At 46.6% G+C, this 20,640-nt stretch overlaps 1 protein-coding gene across 3 annotated transcripts in view; it reads left to right on the top strand.

Moving 5' to 3' along the window:
- LOC129823544 (receptor-type tyrosine-protein phosphatase mu-like) overlaps positions 1-20,640 on the top strand; it is a 163,472-nt gene that overhangs the window by 109,338 nt on the left and 33,494 nt on the right. For all 3 annotated transcript variants that reach the window (XM_055882346.1, XM_055882347.1, XM_055882348.1), the window contains 2 exons: positions 9,395-9,482; positions 10,231-10,307. In XM_055882346.1, coding sequence (XP_055738321.1) covers positions 9,395-9,482; positions 10,231-10,307 — 165 coding nt within the window. The remainder of the gene's footprint in view (positions 1-9,394; positions 9,483-10,230; positions 10,308-20,640) is intronic.

Raw genomic sequence — 20,640 nt, 5'->3', positions numbered from 1 at the left:
CTGGTCCTGGCCTCACTTGTTGGTGAGTTTATAGTCTTGCTGGCTGGTCCTGGCCTCACATGTTGGTGGGATTATAGTCTTGCTGGCTGGTCCTGGCCTTACATGTTGGTTGGATGAAAAGGCTACTTTAGGTCATATTGTAGCCTTGAGAAATGTGACTACGGAATGTTTTCTTCTTCGTCTCAAGACATTGAGATGTACAGTAGATCACAAAAAAAATCTCCAAAGCTTCATAAAGTGTGTATAATGGTAAATATCAATGGGTTCAACTTTGCAAACTCTATTGTAGCTGATGTAGCCAAACATAACCTTGGCCAGGTCGCAGTGGTAAATGAGAACTTGTTCTCAACTGGCCTACCTGGTTAAATAAAGGTGACATAAAAAAGTAAATGAACAAATAAATAAATATAACCTGATATAACCTGATATAACCGAACCTGAAACTAAATCAAACACCCTAGCTATATTATGATACTTTACATCACTTTGGGCTGGTTTCCCAGACACTGATTAAGCCTATTCCAGGAATAAAAAGCTCCCTCAAATGGAGATTAATTTAGTCCAAGAGAACTCTAATCTAAATCTGAGAAACCAACCCTATATGTCAGCTGTTATGTTGCATGTTGACACTAGTCAGTGGATGCTGCTTCCTTTGGGAAGTCACTATGTCACTATGTCACTATGTCACTACGTCACTACGTCACTATGTCACTATGTCACTACGTATACTTTTATCAAGTGCTATTTGATATGAACCGTGACAGAGTAAGTATTGAATGCTGCTTCCTTTGGGAAGTCACTATGTCACTATGTCACTATTACACTATGTCACTATGTCACTACTTATGCTTCTATCAAATGCTATTTGATATGAACCGTGACAGAGTAAGTATTGCATGCTGCTTCCTTTGGAAAGTCACTATGTCACTATGTCACTATGTCACTACGTATTGCATGCCCATGTTGTTCAGCATGCGTAACAGATTGTAAGCACTCTTTAGTACAATAGGTTCCATTTTAGTAGTTCCCAAGGGTTCTAAGGGGTGATTGTTAAGGAGAACCAAAAAGAACTCTACAGAACCATCTTTTACTAAGGAACCTGTTCTCAGCTCTGTGACCTGAGACTAATTTATAATCACTAAATGATTCATTCATACCAGGGGAAACTCACTAAATGATTCATTCATACCAGGGAAACTGACTAAATGATTCATTCATACCAGGGAAACTCACTAAATGATTCATTCATACCAGGGAAACTCACTAAATGATTCATTCATACCAGGGGAACTCACTAAATGATTCATTCATACCAGGGGAAACTCACTAAATGATTCATTCATACCAGGGGAACTCACTAAATGATTCATTCATACCAGGGGAACTCACTAAAGGATTCATTCATACCAGGGGAAACTCACTAAATGATTCATTCATACCAGGGGAACTCACTAAATGATTCATTCATACCAGGGGAACTCACTAAAGGATTCATTCATACCAGGGGAACTCACTAAATGATTCATTCATACCAGGGGAACTCACTAAATGATTCATTCATACCAGGGGAACTCACTAAATGATTCATTCATACCAGGGGAACTCACTAAATGATTCATTCATACCAGGGGAACCCACTAAATGATTCATTCATACCAGGGGAACTCACTAAATGATTCGTTCATACCAGGGGAACTCACTAAATGATTCGTTCATACCAGGGGAACCCACTAAATGATTCATTCATACCAGGGGAACCCACTAAATGATTCATTCATACCAGGGGAACTCACTAAATGATTCATTCATACCAGGGGAACCCACTAAATGATTCATTCATACCAGGGGAACTCACTAAATGATTCATTCATACATGTTGTCACTGTACTGTCTGTGTATCCCCAGTAACCGTGCTTCTGTTCTGTTGTCACTGTACTGTCTGTGTATCCCCAGTAACCACGCTGCTGTTCACTGTACTGTCTGTGTATCCCCTGTAACCGTGCTGCTGTTCACTGTACTGTCTGTGTATCCCCTGTAACCGTGCTGCTGTTCACTGTACTGTCTGTGTATTCCCTGTAACCGTGCTGCTGTTCTGTTGTCACTGTACTGTCTGTGTATCCCCTGTAACCATGCTGCTGTTCACTGTACTGTCTGTGTATCCCCAGTAACCGTGCTGCTGTTCTGTTGTCACTGTACTGCCTGTGTATCCCCTGTAACCATGCTGCTGTTCTGTTGTCGCTGTACTGCCTGTGTATCCCCTGTAACCGTGCTGCTGTTCTGTTGTCACTGTACTGTCTGTGTATCCCCAGTAACCATGCTGCTGTTCACTGTACTGTCTGTGTATCCCCAGTAACCGTGTTGCTGTTCACTGTACTGTCTGTGTATCCCCTGTAACCGTGCTGCTGTTCACTGTACTGTCTGTGTATCCCCAGTAACCGTGCTGCTGTTCACTGTACTGTCTGTGTATCCCCAGTAACCGTGTTGCTGTTCACTGTACTCTCTGTGTATCCCCTGTAACCGTGCTGCTGTTCTGTTGTCACTGTACTGTCTGTGTATCCCCTGTAACCGTGCTGCTTTTCACTGTACTGTCTGTGTATCCGCTGTAACCGTGCTGCTGTTCACTGTACTGTCTGTGTATCCCCAGTAACCATGCTGCTGTTCACTGTACTGTCTGTGTATCCCCTGTAACCGTGCTGCTGTTCACTGTACTGTCTGTGTATCCCCTGTAACCGTGCTGCTGTTCACTGTACTGTCTGTGTATCCCCAGTAACCGTGCTGCTGTTCACTGTACTGTCTGTGTATCCCCTGTAACCATGCTGCTGATCACTGTACTGTCTGTGTACCCCCAGTAACCGTGCTGCTGTTCACTGTACTGTCTGTGTATCCCCAGTAACCATGCTGCTGTTCACTGTACTGTCTGTGTATCCCCAGTAACCGTGCTGCTGTTCTGTTGTCACTGTACTGTCTGTGTATCCCCAGTAACCATGCTTCTGTTCACTGTACTGTCTGTGTATCCCCTGTAACCATGCTGCTGTTCACTGTACTGTCTGTGTATCCACAGTAACCGTGCTGCTGTTCACTGTACTGTCTGTGTATCCCCTCTAACCATGCTGCTGTTCACTGTACTGTCTGTGTATCCCCAGTAACCGTGCTGCTGTTCACTGTACTGTCTGTGTATCCCCAGTAACCGTGCTGCTGTTCACTGTACTGTCTGTGTATCCCCTCTAACCATGCTGCTGTTCTGTTGTCACTGTACTGTCTGTGTATCCCCAGTAACCGTGCTGCTGTTGACTGTACTGTCTGTGTATCCCCAGTAACCGTGCTTCTGTTGTCACTGTACTGTCTGTGTATCCCCTGTAACCATGCTGCTGTTCTGTTGTCGCTGTACTGTCTGTGTATCCCCTGTAACCATGCTGCTGTTCTGTTGTCACTGTACTGTCTGTGTACCCCCTGTAACCGTGCTGCTGTTCTGTTGTCACTGTACTGTCTGTGTATCCCCTGTAACCGTGCTGCTGTTCACTGTACTGTCTGTGTATCCCCTGTAACCGTGCTGCTGTTCACTGTACTGTCTGTGTATCCCCTGTAACCGTGCTGCTGTTCACTGTACTCTCTGTGTATCCCCTGTAACCGTGCTGCTGTTCACTGTACTGTCTGTGTATCCCCTGTAACCTCTGTGTCTTTAAGGTGGTGGTGTTCACACACATCTGCATCCCAAATGGAACCATATTAACTTTATAGTGCACTTCTTTTGACCAGGGCCCATAGGGATGATAGTGCACTTCTTTTGACCAGGGCCCATATGGATGGTAGTGCACTTCTTTTGACCAGGGCCCATAAGGGTAGTAGTGCACTACTTTAGACCAGAACCCATAGGGTTCACTATATAGGGAGTAGTGTGCCAGTTGGGATGTAAACCACTGCTGTGATTACTCACACAGACAGAGGAGAACTAAGCTGGGGAGAGGGATATTGTAAATAGTCTTGCAATGAAACTATTTAATTTAACTGCAGTGGTACGTAAGCTCACAGACCGTTGAAGAAGAGAGAGACAACTACAATAGCAGCAGAAACACTAGCTTTAGTTTTGGATGTTTGAGTTTTCTGTTCGTTCTACTATTGGTGCTGTTTCTGAGCACTCTGTCTGCCCTCCATAGTCTCTCTCCATCTCTCTTGCTCTATCAATATTGACTAACCTGTCCTTGTCACACTGGCTATTGTCAAATAGAAAAAAGGGATTGAAGAAAGACTGTCTAAGAGAGATAGAGAGGGAGGGAGAGAGGGGGAGCGAGAGGTGGAGAAGGTTTAGGACAGAGACAGAAAGAGACAGAGAGACAGAGAGAGGGGGAGTGAGAGGGGGAGAAGGTTAGGACAGAGAAAGAAAGAGAGAGAGAGACAGAGAGAGGGGGAGCGAGAGGTGGAGAAGGTTTAGGACAGAGAGAGAAAGAGACAGAGAGACAGAGAGAGGGGGAGTGAGAGGGGGAGAAGGTTAGGACAGAGAAAGAAAGAGAGAGAGAGACAGAGAGGGAGGGAGAGAGGGGGAGTGAGAGGGGGAGAAGGTTAGGACAGAGAAAGAAAGAGAGAGAGAGACAGAGAGGGAGGGAGAGAGGGGGAGAAGGTTAGGACAGAGACAGAAAGAGAGAGAGAGACAGGGAGGGAGAGGGGGAGAAGGTTAGGACAGAGACAGAAAGAGAGAGAGAGACAGGGAGGGAGAGAGGGGGAGAAGGTTAGGACAGAGAAAGAAAGAGAGAGAGAGACAGAGAGGGAGGGAGAGAAATAGAGGGAGAGCGAGAGATCATTTTGTCGGTCCATAATAACTAACTATTATGAAGTTGCCATGTAACAAAGACAGGCAGTTGTCTTGTTAGAGCTCTTTAAATATTATTATATATTATATAGTGTTATATTGATGTTAAACCTTGTAGACTTCAGAGTGAAAATGTCTGTGCCCAAAATGGCAGCCTATTCAGGGCACTACTTGTGACCAGAGCCAAAAGAAGTGCAATGCATTGACAATAGGATGTCCTTTGTCTGTGAACTGATTTGTTTTGTTACGTAGCTTCATGCGGTTATGAAGCATCGTATCCTTCAGAAGGACAGTGACAGACAGCGAGGATGACATTGGGCTGCTTTCATCACGTTCTCTCTCCCCTCCTGTCCCAAGATGCACTGCTGTGAGGAAATCTCCCTCCTAATCCAGTTAGAAGACACATATCTATCTCAGCTTGACTGGCTCCATAAAGACAGGGACATATTTCTGTCTGGCTCCTTGAAGACAGGGACATATTTCTGTCTGGCTCCTTGAAGACAGGGACATATTTCTGTCTGGCTCCATAAAGACATGGACATATTTCTGTCTGGCTCCATAAAGACATGGACATATTTCTGTCTGGCTCCATAAAGACAGGGACATATTTCTGTCTGGTTCCATGAAGACAGGGACATATTTCTGTCTGGCCCCATAAAGACAGGGACATATTTCTGTCTGGCTCCATAAAGACAGGGACATATTTCTGTCTGGCTCCATAAAGACAGGGACATATTTCTGTCTGGCTCCATAAAGACAGGGACATATTTCTGTCTGGCTCCATAAAGACAGGGACATATTTCTGTCTGGCTCCATGAAGACAGGGACATATTTCTGTCTGGCTCCATAAAGACAGGGACATATTTCTGTCTGGCTCCATAAAGACAGGGACATATTTCTGACTGACTCAATAAAGACAGGGACATATTTCTGTCTTGTTCCATAAAGACAGGGACATATTTCTGTCTGGTTCCATAAAGACAGGGACATATTTCTGTCTGGCTCCATAAAGACAGGGACATATTTCTGACTGACTCAATAAAGACAGGGACATATTTCTGTCTTGTTCCATAAAGACAGGGACATATTTCTGTCTGGTTCCATAAAGACAGGGACATATTTCTGTCTGGCTCCATAAAGACAGGGACATATTTCTGTCTGGCTCCATAAAGACAGGGACATATTTCTGTCTGGCTCCATAAAGACAGGGACATATTTCTGACTGACTCAATAAAGACAGGGACATATTTCTGTCTTGTTCCATAAAGACAGGGACATATTTCTGTCTGGCTCCATAAAGACATGGACATATTTCTGCCTGGCTCCATAAAGACAGGGACATATTTCTGTCTGGTTCCATAAAGACAGGGACATATTTCTGTCTGGCTCCATAAAGACATGTGTTGAAGTATATCCTTGTAGTGTTGGTCTCCTGACTGCCAGCTTGGTGCTTGGCTAACTGTGCTGCCTGTCTCTCTTAAAGGGAAGGTTTCCATCTCACTGTGCTGCCTGTCTCTCTTAAAGGGAAGGTTTCCATCTCACTGTGCTGCCTGTCTCTCTTAAAGGAAAGGTTTCCATCTCACTGTGCTGCCTGTCTCTCTTAAAGGGAAGGTTTCCATCTCACTGTGCTGCCTGTCTCTTTTAAAGGGAAAGTTTCCATTTCGCTGTGCTGCCTGTCTCTCTTAAAGGGAAGGTTTCCATCTCACTGTGCTGCCTGTCTCAAAGGGAAGGTTTCCATCTCACTGTGCTGCCTGTCTCTCTTAAATGGAAGGTTTCCGTCTCACTGTGCTGCCTCTCCCTTAAAGGGAAGGTTTCCATTTCGCTGTGCTGCCTGTCTCTCTTAAAGGAAAGGTTTCCATTTCGCTGTGCTGCCTGTCTCTCTTAAAGGAAAGGTTTCCATCTCACTGTGCTGCCTGTCTCTCTTAAAGGAAAGGTTTCCATCTCACTGTGCTGCCTGTCTCTCTTAAAGGAAAGGTTTCCATCTCACTGTGCTGCCTGTCTCTTAAAGGAAAGGTTTCCATCTGACTGTGCTGCCTGTCTCTCTTAAAGGAAAGGTTTCCATCTCACTGTGCTGCCTGTCTCTCTTAAAGGAAAGGTTTCCATCTCACTGTGCTGCCTGTCTATTAAAGGAAAGGTTTCCATCTCACTGTGCTGCCTGTCTCTCTTAAAGGAAAGGTTTCCATCTCACTGTGCTGCCTGTCTATTAAAGGAAAGGTTTCCATCTCACTGTGCTGCCTGTCTCTCTTAAAGGGAAGGTTTCCATTTCGCTGTGCTGCCTGTCTCTCTTAAAGGAAAGGCTTCCATCTTTTAGACAAACGGTACCGTTCAGTCGGCCCGCGTGGAGATAGATGGAGGCGTCTGAGAAGCAGCGACAACGATGATTGATCAAGACTCTCAAGCCCGGTTTTATTCTCTAGCTAACAAAGTGTCTCAGGCTTTAAAATACACGAAGGGAAATAGAGGGAAAGCTTTTCCCTCTTAGAAGCCTGGATATTAATGATTCATTGTGATTCTGAATTGCCCTTCCAGAGTTCCTGGAGTCTATATTTAACTGCTGTTACGTGGCTGGGTTCAGAGTTCACAGGGAGTCTATATTTAACTGCTGTTACGTGGCTGGGTTCAGAGTTCACAGGGAGTCTATATTTAACTGCTGTTACGTGGCTGGGTTCAGAGTTCACAGGGAGTCTATATTTAACTGATGTTACGTGGCTGGGTTCAGAGTTCACAGGGTGTCTATATTTAACTGCTGTTACGTGGCTGGGTTCAGAGTTCACAGGGAGTCTATATTTAACTGCTGTTACGTGGCTGGGTTCAGAGTTCACAGGGAGTCTATATTTAACTGCTGTTACGTGGCTGGGTTCAGAGTTCACAGGGAGTCTATATTTAACTGATGCTACATGGCTGGGTTCAGGGTTCCTGGAGTCTATATTTAACTGCTGTTACGTGGCTGGGTTCAGAGTTCACAGGGAGTCTATATTTAATTGCTGTTACGTGGCTGGGTTCAGAGTTCACAGGGAGTCTATATTTAACTGCTGTTACGTGGCTGGGTTCAGAGTTCACAAGGAGTCTATATTTAACTGCTGTTACATGGCTGGGTTCAGAGTTCACAGGGAGTCTATATTTAACTGCTGTTACGTGGCTGGGTTCAGAGTTCACAGGGAGTCTATATTTAACTGCTGTTACGTGGCTGGGTTCAGAGTTCACAGGGAGTCTATATTTAACTGATGTTACATGGCTGGGTTCAGAGTTCCTGGAGTCTATATTTAACTGATGCTACATGGCTGGGTTCAGAGTTCCTGGAGTCTATATTTAACTGATGTTACGTGGCTGGGTTCAGAGTTCCTGGAGTCTATATTTAACTGCTGTTACGTGGCTGGGTTCAGAGTTCCTGGAGTCTATATTTAACTGATGTTACATGGCTGGGTTCAGAGTTGAAATGGAAATGTATTGGGGTGTAATTTTTGTATAAGCTGAGTTGATTGCTAAAAAAATTTACATTAACATGGGTTTGTTTACAGTAATCTACTGCCTTGGAGTCAACACACACACACCATGACAAAGACACACACACACACACATACACACACACACACACACACAAAACCCATGTGAACTGCAGTTTGCAGTGAGGCTGGTGTGTTTTTATAAATTGCCTTAATTGTGCCTGGTATAGGATCAGTTTGGAGATGTCCCCACAGAGAGACAGAGAGAGATATCCATATTTCATGAGCCAGTCATCTGGGTACTGTGGATCTGAAGATGAGTCTTTATTCTCCCTGAACTGAATGACTGAGTCCTCCAGACAGACAGACAGGCTGAGGGGTAGACAGACAGACATGGGGCTCTTGTTTTTGGCTGCTGTGATAGAGTGACGCTGGGGGAGCTATTTGAGCGTGACACACGCTGTGTGACATCCTAATGGGCTCTCTGTTTGACATGAATCCCCAGGAACCTTTCTCGTCCCGTTGCCTTCTCATGTCTAGTATTGATGTGGATACAACCCTCTCTCAGAATTCTGGAACACAATTCTCTCTCTCTCTCTCTCTGTCTCTCTCTCTCTCTCTCTCTCTGTCTCTTCACTCTCTGTCTCTTCACTCTCTGTCTCTTCACTCTCTGTCTCTTCACTCTCTGTCTCTTCACTCTCGCTCTCTTCACTCTCCCTCTCTTCACTCTCCCTCTCTCCTCTCTCTCTCCTCTCTCTCTCCCTCTCTCTCGCTCTCTTCTCTCCCTCTCCCTCGCTGTTCCTTCTCTCTCTACCTCTCTCTCTCTCTCTCCCTCTCTCTCTCGCTCTCTTCTCTCCCTCTCTCCTCTCTCTCTCTCTTCACTCTCCCTCTCTCTCTCGCTCTCTTCTCTTCACTCTACCTCGTTGTTCCTTCTCTCTCTCTCTCTCCCTCTCCCTCGCTCTCCTTTCTGTCTTACTCTTTACCTTTTTTCTGTCTTTCCAATATGTCAATTTTTAGGAGCTGACGGAATATTTTGTTCTCTAACTTGGTATTATCATTTAAAAGACTTGACATCACGTCTCATGTCCTCTTCCCTCTGTTCTTCTCCTCCCTCTCTTTCTCTCCCTTTTTCTGTCCCTCTCTTCAGAGCTTCTTTGAGGGACAGTCCGCTCCGTGGGACTCCGCGAAGAAAGATGAGAACCGGATGAAGAACCGATATGGGAACATTATTGCGTGTGTGTATAAAGCATTATCTGATCAATAGGAATCTATGTTATAGACTGGTCTCTCTTATCTCCTCTCTGATCAATATCAATCTATATTATAGACTGGTCTCTCTTATCTCCTCTCTGATCAATATGAATCTATATTATAGACTGGTCTCTCTTATCTCCTCTCTGATCAATATCAATCTATATTATAGACTGGTCTCTCTTATCTCCTCTCTGATCAATAGGAATCTATGTTATAGACTGGTCTCTCTTATCTCCTCTCTGATCAATAGGAATCTATGTTATAGACTGGTCTCTCTATCTCCTCTCTGATCAATATCAATCTATATTATATTAGGGTGTCCAATCAAAAATGCATCTTTTGACCAATGGGTAAAATAATAAGTTAATTGTGTAGATACTAATGTAAGAAAACCAGTAGTCCTCATGTCTCCATGATAACCTGTTATTGGAGGCCAGAGAATAAAACATTTGAATCATCTGGCAGACTCATATTTGTCTTTGGATAAAAATGTATTTGATAAAATAAGGAAGTGAAATTTCCTCACCAAAGCGTGTTCACCCCCCCCCTCTCCTCCTCCTCCCTCTCCTTTCTCTTCCTACCTCTCTCCCTCTCCCTCTCCTCCTCCCTCTCCTTTCTCTTCCTACCTTTCTCTCCTCCTCCTCCTCCTTCCTCTCTCTCTGTCTGTGTCCCTCCCTCCTTGATTAACGTGATTCATTCTGAACAGGTTCCTCTCCTCCTCTTTCCCAGATGATCACTCCCGAGTCAGACTTCAGCCCCTGGAGGGAGAGCAGAACTCCGATTACATTAATGCAAATTACGTTGATGTAAGTACACACACCAGCCAGCCAGCTACACACACACACACACACACACACACACACACACACACACACACACACACACACACACACACACACACACACACACACACACACACACACACACACACACACACACACACACACACACACACACACACACACACACACACACACAGAGAGAGAGAGACAGCTAGCTACATGGACGTAAAGGTCATTGCGCTCGTTCGCTGCCTTGGTCCCTCTCATAGGGAAAAGGTGGCTGGCACGGGAGTCGTGATGGGCCAGACACACACACAGACACAGACACACACACACACAGACAGACAAACACACACACACACAGAGGCACAGACAGAACCCCAGAGACACACACACACACACACACACACACACACACACACACACACACACACACACACACACACACACACACACACACACACACACACACACACACACACACACACACACACACACACACACACACACACAGAGAGAGACACAGACACACACACAGAGACAAAGACAAAGACAGAACCCCAGAGAGACACACACACACACACACAGACACAGACAGACATTGGCCCTTATTTTAAACTCGTATGTCTTCCTTATTTGAATAAGAGATGGCCTGAATAGAGGGAAGGCTAATGGGTTGACGGGGGAAAACTGAGGTTCTGGGGCTTTATGATACGAACGGGACTTATACATAAAGCAGAGTGAAAATGAAAGACTGCTCACGTGTAGTTCATAGACAACCATAGAACATGAGAAGATCAGAATGAAACTATTGGAGTAAGTGAAGGAAGCAGCGTAGTGAACCAGTGAACCAGTAAACCAGTGAACCAGTGAACCAGCAAACCAGTAAACCAGTGAACCAGTAAACCAGTGAACCAGAGAACCAGCAAACCAGTAAACCAGTGAACCAGAGAACCAGAGAACCAGTAAACCAGTGAACCAGCAAACCAGAGAACCAGTAAATCAGTGAACCAGCAAACCAGAGAACCAGTGAACCAGCAAACCAGAGAACCAGTGAACCAGCAAACCAGAGAACCAGTAAACCAGCGAACCAGAGAACCAGTGAACCAGAGAACCAGAGAACCAGAGAACCAGAGAACCAGTAAACCAGAGAACCAGAGAACCAGAGAACCAGTGAACCAGAGAACCAGAGAACCAGTGAACCAGTAAACCAGTAAACCAGTGAACCAGTGAACCAGTGAACCAGCGAACCAGGACGATGTGATGACAATAGCAGTATTAGTACTTCCGTACAGTCTGTAATGACCCTTCGATGTGTCCTGCTGTTGTACCTGACTCCCTAAGAGCACTTCTCCCTCTCTCTACCCCCCCTCCGTCTCTCTCCTCCCTCTCTCTACCCCCCCTCCGTCTCTCCCCTCCCTCTCTCTACCCCGCCCCCATCTCTCCCCTCCCTCTCTAAACCCCACCCCCTCGTTTCTCTCTTCCCTCTCTCTACCCCCCCGTCTATCCCCTCCTTCTCTCTACCCCCCCGTCTCTCCCCTCCTTCTCTCTACCCCCCGTCCGTCTCTCCCCTCCCTCTCTCTACCCCCCCGTCTCTCCCCTCCTTCTCTCTACCCCCCGTCCGTCTCTCCCCTCCCTCTCTCTACCCCCCCCTCCTCTGTCTCTCCCCTCCCTCTCTCTACCCCCCCGTCTCTCCCCTCACTCTCTCTACCCCGCCCCATCTCTCCCCTCCCTCTCTCTACCCCACCCCCTCGTTTCTCTCTTCCCTCTCTCTACCCCCCCGTCTCTCCCCTCCTTCTCTCTACCCCCCCCCCGTCTCTCCCCTCCCTCTCTCTACTCCACCCCCCGTCCGTCTCTCCCCTCTCTACCCTTTACTATGGTCATTTTTAATCTGCTACGCCTTCAGACGTACATTCATAATGATTGGTGCTCACACACACACACACACACACACATTTCCAGGCGTAAATTGATAATGCAAGGTGGGCAAGCAGCAAATGTAGTGTTTTAAATTATTTACCTCTCTAAGCACCATTCAGTTTAGAATCATCTAGAAATGTCATTGTATGCCGTAGCGTTAAGATTTCCCTTTACTGGAACTAAGGGGCCTTGCCCCAACCATGAAAAACAGCCCCAGACCATTATTCCTCTTCCACCAAACTTTACAGTTGGCACTATGCATTCAGGCAGGTAGTGTTCTCCAGATTCATCCATTGGCAGCAATTTTTACACCACTCCAGCCGACGCTTGCCATTGCGCACGGTGATCTTAGGCTCGTGCGCGGCTGCTCGGCCATGGAAACCCGTTTCATGAAGCTCCCGAAGAACAGTACTTATGCTGACGTTGCTTCCAGAGGCAGTTTGGACCTCGGTAGTGAGTGTTGAAACCGAGGACAGACGATTTTGATGCGGTCCCGTTCTGTGAGCTTGTGTGGCCTACCACTTCGCGGTCCCGTTCTGTGAGCTTGTGTGGCCTACCACTTCGCGGTCCCGTTCTGTGAGCTTGTGTGGCCTACCACTTCACGGTCCCGTTCTGTGAGCTTGTGTGGCCTACCACTTCGCGGTCCCGTTCTGTGAGCTTGTGTGGCCTACCACTTCACGGTCCCGTTCTGTGAGCTTGTGTGGCCTACCACTTCACGGTCCCGTTCTGTGAGCTTGTGTGGCCTACCACTTCACGGTCCCGTTCTGTGAGCTTGTGTGGCCTACCACTTCACGGTCCCGTTCTGTGAGCTTGTGTGGCCTACCACTTCACGGTCCCGTTCTGTGAGCTTGTGTGGCCTACCACTTCGCGGTCCCGTTCTGTGAGCTTGTGTGGCCTACCACTTAACGGTCCCGTTCTGTGAGCTTGTGTGGCCTACCACTTCACGGTCCCGTTCTGTGAGCTTGTGTGGCCTACCACTTCGCGGTCCCGTTCTGTGAGCTTGTGTGGCCTACCACTTCGCGGTCCCGTTCTGTGAGCTTGTGTGACCTACCACTTCGCGGTCCCGTTCTGTGAGCTTGTGTGGCCTACCACTTCGCGGTCCCGTTCTGTGAGCTTGTGTGGTCTACCACTTCACGGTCCCGTTCTGTGAGCTTGTGTGGCCTACCACTTCGCGGTCCCGTTCTGTGAGCTTGTGTGGCCTACCACTTCGCGGTCCCGTTCTGTGAGCTTGTGTGGCCTACCACTTCACGGTCCCGTTCTGTGAGCTTGTGTGGCCTACCACTTCGCGGTCCCGTTCTGTGAGCTTGTGTGACCTACCACTTCGCGGTCCCGTTCTGTGAGCTTGTGTGGCCTACCACTTCGCGGTCCCGTTCTGTGAGCTTGTGTGGTCTACCACTTCACGGTCCCGTTCTGTGAGCTTGTGTGGCCTACCACTTCGCGGTCCCGTTCTGTGAGCTTGTGTGGCCTACCACTTCACGGTCCCGTTCTGTGAGCTTGTGTGGCCTACCACTTCGCGGTCCCGTTCTGTGAGCTTGTGTGGTCTACCACTTCACGGTCCCGTTCTGTGAGCTTGTGGCCTACCACTTCGCGGTCCCGTTCTGTGAGCTTGTGTGGCCTACCACTTCACGGTCCCGTTCTGTGAGCTTGTGTGGCCTACCACTTCGCGGTCCCGTTCTGTGAGCTTGTGTGGCCTGCCACTTCGCGGTCCCGTTCTGTGAGCTTGTGGCCTACCACTACAGTAGTGAGTCATTTAGCAAACTTTTTTATCCAGAGACACTACAGTAGTGAGTCATTTAACAGACTCTCTGATCCAGAGGTACTACAGTAGTGAGTCATTTAACAGACTCTCTGATTCAGAACCACTACAGTAGTGAGTCATTTAAAGACTCTCTGATCCAGAGACACTACAGTAGTGAGTCATTTAGCAGACTCTCTGATCCAGAGACACTACAGTAGTGAGTCATTTAACAGACTCTCTGATCCAGAGACACTACAGTAGTGAGTCATTTAGCAGACTCTCTGATCCAGAGCCACTACAGTAGGGAGTCATTTAACAGACTCTCTGATCCAGAGCCACTACAGTAGTGAGTCATTTAACAGACTCTCTGATCTAGAACCACTACAGTAGTGAGTCGTTTAGCAGACTCTCTGATCCAGAACCACTACAGTAGTGAGTCATTTAACAGACTCTCTGATCCAGAGACACTGCAGTAGTGAGTCGTTTAGCAGACTCTCTTCTACCAACTGAGCCACACAGGACTAGAACCTAATTGGAATCTTTGTTGGAATGTTCTCGCTTTGCTGGGGAGAGGATAAGTGTGTGTGTGTGTGTGTGTGTGTGTGTGTGTGTGTGTGTGTGTGTGTGTGTGTGTGTGTGTGTGTGTGTGTGTGTGTGTGTGTGTGTGTGTGTGTGTGTGTGTGTGTGTGTGTGCACCATTATCAGATAAGAATATATGCATATTAAATATAAGACCCTTGTTGAAAAGGATTTTCCTTTCCCCTGCCTGTCTGCTTACGACATCGTAGGAAAATTAGCAGACACACACACACTCACAAACACACACAAACACACACTCCGCAGTAACACACAGATGGATAATGATGTTGCTCTGAAAGCCGTTCTAACAAGCCTGTCCTGCCTAATCAACTCTTCTGTCCTGCCTCATCAACTCTTCTGTCCTGCCTCATCAACTCTTCTGTCCTGCCTCATCAACTCTTCTGTCCTGCCTCATCAACTCTTCTGTCCTGCCTCATCAACTCTTCTGTCCTGCCTCATCAACTCTTCTGTCCTGCCTCATCAACTCTTCTGTCCTGCCTCATCAACTCCTGTCCTGCCTAATCAACTCTTCTGTCCTGCCTCATCAACTCTTCTGTCCTGCCTCATCAACTCTTCTGTCCTGCCTCATCAACTCTTCTGTCCTGCCTCATCAACTCTTCTGTCCTGCCTCATCAACTCCTGTCCTGCCTAATCAACTCTTCTGTCCTGCCTCATCAACTCTTCTGTCCTGCCTCATCAACTCTTCTGTCCTGCCTCATCAACTTCTGTCCTGCCTCATCAACTCTTCTGTCCTGCCTCATCAACTCTTCTGTCCTGCCTCATCAACTATTCTGTCCTGCCTCATCAACTCTTCTGTCCTGCCTCATCAACTCTTCTGTCCTGCCTCATCAACTCTTCTGTCCTGCCTCATCATCTCTTCTGTCCTGCCTCATCATCTCTTCAGTCCTGCCTCATCAACTCTTCTGTCCTGCCTCATCAACTCTTCTGTCCTGCCTCATCAACTCTTCTGTCCTGCCTCATCATCTCTTCTGTCCTGCCTCATCAACTCTTCTGTCCTGCCTCATCAACTCTTATGTCCTGCCTCATCAACTCTTCTGTCCTGCCTCATCAACTCTTCTGTCCTGCCTCATCAACTCTTCTGTCCTGCCTCATCATCTCTTCTGTCCTGCCTCATCAACTCTTCTGTCCTGCCTCATCAACTCTTCTGTCCTGCCTCATCAACTCTTCTGTCCTGCCTCATCAACTCTTCTGTCCTGCCTCATCAACTCTTCTGTCCTGCCTCATCAACTCTTCTGTCCTGCCTCATCAACTTCTGTCCTGCCTAATCAACTCTTCTGTCCTGCCTCATCAACTCTTCTGTCCTGCCTCATCAACTCTTCTGTCCTGCCTCATCAATTCTTCTGTCCTGCCTCATCAACTCTTCTGTCCTGCCTCATCAACTCTTCTGTCCTGCCTCATCATCTCTTCTGTCCTGCCTCATCATCTCTTCTGTCATGCCTCATCAACTCTTCTGTCCTGCCTCATCAACTCTTCTGTCCTGCCTCATCAACTCTTCTGTCCTGCCTCATCATCTCTTCTGTCCTGCCTCATCAACTCTTCTGTCCTGCCTCATCAACTCTTCTGTCCTGCCTCATCAACTCTTCTGTCCTGCCTCATCAACTCTTCTGTAAAGAACATCTCCACCAGGGTCAATATGCCTGTGATTCGCATACAGGAACGTGTGATTAAGTCATTTTATGGAATGACAGAACAGTAGGTTACAATGGGAGTGATAGATGCCTGCTACATCAGTCTCAGTCCTGCCTTCTAGATCAGCCTCAGCCCTGTCCTCTAGATCAGCCTCAGCCCAGTCTCAGCCCTGTCCTCTAGATCAGCCTCAGCCCAGTCTCAGCCCTGCCTTCTAGATCAGCCTCAGCCCTGTCTTCTAGATAAGCCTCAGCCCAGTCTTCTAGATCAGCCTCAGCCCAGTCTCAGCCCTGTCTTCTATATCAGTCTCAGCCCTGCCTTCTACATCAGTCTCAGCCCTGCCTCAGCCCTGCCTTCTACATCAGTCTCAGCCCTGCCTTCTACATCAGTCTCAGCCCTGCCTTCTACATCAGTCTCAGCCCTGCCTTCTACATCAGTCTCAGCCCTGCCTTCTACATCAGTCTCAGCCCTGCCTTCTACATCAGTCTCAGCCCTGCCTTCTACATCAGTCTCAGCCCTGCCTTCTACATCAGTCTCAGCCCTGCCTTCTACATCAGTCTCAGCCCTGCCTTCTACATCAGTCTCAGCCCTGCCTTCTACATCAGTCTCAGCCCTGCCTTCTACATCAGTCTCAGCCCTGTCTTCTACATCAGCCTCAGCCCTGCCTTCTACATCAGTCTCAGCCCTGCCTTCTACATCAGTCTCAGCCCTGCCTTCTACATCAGTCTCAGCCCTGCCTTCTACATCAGCCTCAGCCCTGCCTTCTACATCAGTCTCAGCCCTGCCTTCTACATCAGCCTCAGCCCTGCCTTCTACATCAGCCTCAGCCCTGCCTTCTACATCAGTCTCAGCCCTGCCTTCTATATTTGGACTATTTACCAATGCCAGAAGTCAGAGTTGAAGGAGAAATACTTTATGCTATACACATATATATATATATATATATATATATATAAGCCATATTGTGGGCCTTTTTAAATTCCAGTAATGATTATTTTCCACGTTCACACTACCCCAGTTGTTATAATGTGCTTTATAATTAACAGTTTTTCCTCACAGGAGAAAAGGAATTTGTACTGTCATAGAACTCAGTTGATTGTTATCTGATAATGGTGCACACACACACACACACACACACACTCACACACACACGCACACGCACACACACTCGCACACACACTCGCACACGCACACGCACACACACTCGCACACACACTCGCACACACACTCATACTCACACACACATCCTCTATCTCTCCCTCTCTCTAATCCACTACTGTTAATCGTAGACTGACGGACGTTAATCGCAGACTGACGGGTGTTCATCGCAGACTGACGGGTGTTAATCGCAGACTGATGGGAGTTAATCGCAGACTGACGGGCGTTAATCGTAGACTGACGGGCGTTAATCGCAGATTGACGGGAGTTAATTGTAGACTGACGGGAGTTAATCGTAGACTGACGTGAGTTAATCGCAGACTGACGGGCATTAATCGCAGACTGACGGGCGTTAATCACAGACTGACGGGCGTTAATCGTAGACTGACGGGAGTTAATCGCAGACTGACGGGAGTTAATCGTAGACTGACGGGAGTTAATCGCAGACCGACGGGAGTTAATTGTAGACTGACGGGAGTTAAATGTAGACTGACGGGAGTTAATCGCAGACTGACGGGAGTTAATTGTAGACTGATGGGAGTTAATCGCAGACTGACGGGAGTTAATCGTAGACTGACGGGAGTTAATCGCAGACTGACGGGCGTTAATTGCAGACTGACGGGCGTTAACCTGTTGGGGATGGGGGCGCTGTTTAGACTACTTATGCTAATTTGGCTAATTTTTTAAACGGCTTCCCACAAAATCCTTGATCGTACAATATGCATATTATTATTATTATTGGATAGAAAACAGTCTATAGTTTCTATAGGAGTTGAAATTTTGTCTCTAAGTGGAACAGAGCCCATTCTACAGCAATTTCCCTGACATGGAGTCAGATTTGAGAAATGTTGGCCACTGTTCTGAAGTCATTTAAAAGGGCACTGTCGTTGCTATGACTATACGGACACTTCTTACGTCTTCCCCTGGATGCCTTTACGTGATGACGATTCCAACGGGGTCGATTGCGCGTTCACAGGCCCTACAAATGAAAAAACCCTGAAGCTAGTCATTCTTTGGGAGCTGCGTCATGAGCCAAGAAGACACCGGCGCGCACCTGTTCCAAGCGTTAGTTTAGCCTGTTATATTTCTCCGGTCATCTTTTCACTCGTTATAGGAGTTAAAAACATCATAAGGTAGTTAATTTAAAGCGTTTTATAGCAATTTATATCCGTTTAGTGCGATTTTGGGACATTTATTTTTGCAACGATGTGAAAAGTTGGGCACGCTTTTCAGTTCATCCCGAACGCAGTTGACATTTCCACATGGCAAGAGGACAGCTTTCCACCAAAAGACGATTTCTCCCAAGAAAGGATCCTTTGCCCAAGATACTGATGGAAGAACAGCTCAAGGTAGGACATTTTTATTATGATAAATCGTGTTTCTGTCGAAACATTTTAGTGGCTTAGGACGCCATGTTTTTTGACGTAGCTTCGCTTGGCGCAAACTGTATTGAAAAGTAAGGATAAATTAAAAAATGTAATAACGCAATTGTATTAAGAATTAAATTGTCTATCAATCCCTGTCCACCCTGTATTTTTTAGTCACGTTTATGAGTATTTATGTATAAGAGTAGATCACTGTCTAAGTGGAGCAAGGACATTTTCTGACCAACTGAGCTACATTTCACATTGTCTAACCATGATTTTGGGGGCTAAATATAAACATTTTCGATCAAACTGTATATGCATGTTGTAATGTGATGTTACAGGAGTGTCATCGGAAGAATTCTGAGAAGGTTAGTGAAAAAATTAATATCTTTTGGCGATGTTGACTTTTATCGCTCACTTTGGCTAGAATCAATGCTGGGCTGCTAATTGCTATGTGCTAAGCTAATATAACGATTTATTGTGTTTTCGCTGTAAGACACTTAGAAAATCTGAAATATTGTCTGTATTCACAGGATCTGTGTCTTTCGATTCGTGTATGCTGTGTATTTTTACGAAATGTTTGATGATTAGTAGTTAGGTAAACACGTTGCTCATTGTAATTATTCTAGTCCATTTGTGATGGTGGGTGCAATTGTAAACTATGCCATCTACCTGAAATATGCACTTTTTTCTAACAAAACCTATCCCATACCATAAATATGTTATCAGACTGTCATCTAATGAGTTTTTTTGTTGGTTAGGGGCTATAAATATCTTAGTTTAGCCGAATTGGTGATGGCTACTGGTGTTGGTGGACAAATAAAAGATGGTGGATTATGCTAATGTGTTTTTAGGTAATAGATGTACATCTTTACATATTGTGTCTTCCCTGTAAAACATTTTAAAAATCGGAAATGTTGACTGGATTCACAAGATCTGTGTCTTTCATTAGCTGTATTGGACTTTAATGTGTGAAAGTTAAATATTTTAAAAAATATTTTTTTTGAATTTCGCGGCACTGGTTTTTCAGTGGGGGGGGGGGGGGGGGGGGTGCCGCTAGCGCCACGCTGATCCTAGACAGGTTAATTGCAGACTGACGGGCGTTAATCGTAGACTGACGGGAGTTAATCGCAGACTGACGGGCGTTAATCGCAGACTGACGGGCGTTAATCGCAGACTGACGGGCGTTAATCGCAGACTGACGGGCGTTAATCGCAGACTGACTGGTATTAATCGCAGACTGACGGGAGTTAATCGCAGACTGACGGGCGTTAATCGCAGACTGACGGGAGTTAATCGCAGACTGACGGGAGTTAATCGCAGACTGACGGGAGTTAATCGCAGACTGACGGGAGTTAATCGCAGACTGACAGGCGTTAATCGCAGACTGCCAGGTGTTAATCGCAGGGTGACGAGAGAGGAGAGAGTGAGAAGACAATCAAGACTTGGCTGAGAATAGGAGCGAGAGAGAATAGAAGAGAGGGAGAGAGAGGGAAAGAGGGAGCGAGAGGGAAAGAGGAAAGAAGGGCTGAGGAGAAACTAGAATAACCTTTAAGTCAGGGGTTGGGGAACCTTTTTGCCAGGTTTTCCCAGGTTTTCCCAGGTTTTCCCAGGTTTTCCCTGGTTTTCCCAGGTTTTCCCAGGTTTTCCCAGGTTCCGGTCAGTTTTGAGTCGAGTTTTTTTGAGTCGAGTTTTTGAGTCATTTTGGAAAAGAACTGCTCACAGCAGTTAGGTCGTCCCGAACACAGATGCAAATTTAAGTGCACGTCTTTTCAGGAACAGGAAAATGCTCAGCGGTAACGTACATTTGGTGGAACTCAAGGAGAGGGAGGTTATTGTACCTGGCTTTGCAGCTCGTCGTTCCTTTGCAGCTCAATGACTTCGTGTTGTAGGCCATCCGGTACATCCGCTGGGTCGACGTTAAACAGGGCTGCAAATATGTTCAACT

The sequence above is a fragment of the Salvelinus fontinalis genome, chromosome 26 (genome assembly GCF_029448725.1).
Source record: "Salvelinus fontinalis isolate EN_2023a chromosome 26, ASM2944872v1, whole genome shotgun sequence".
Lineage (NCBI taxonomy): Eukaryota > Metazoa > Chordata > Actinopteri > Salmoniformes > Salmonidae > Salvelinus > Salvelinus fontinalis.
This window is presented reverse-complemented; position numbering and strand designations above follow the sequence as displayed.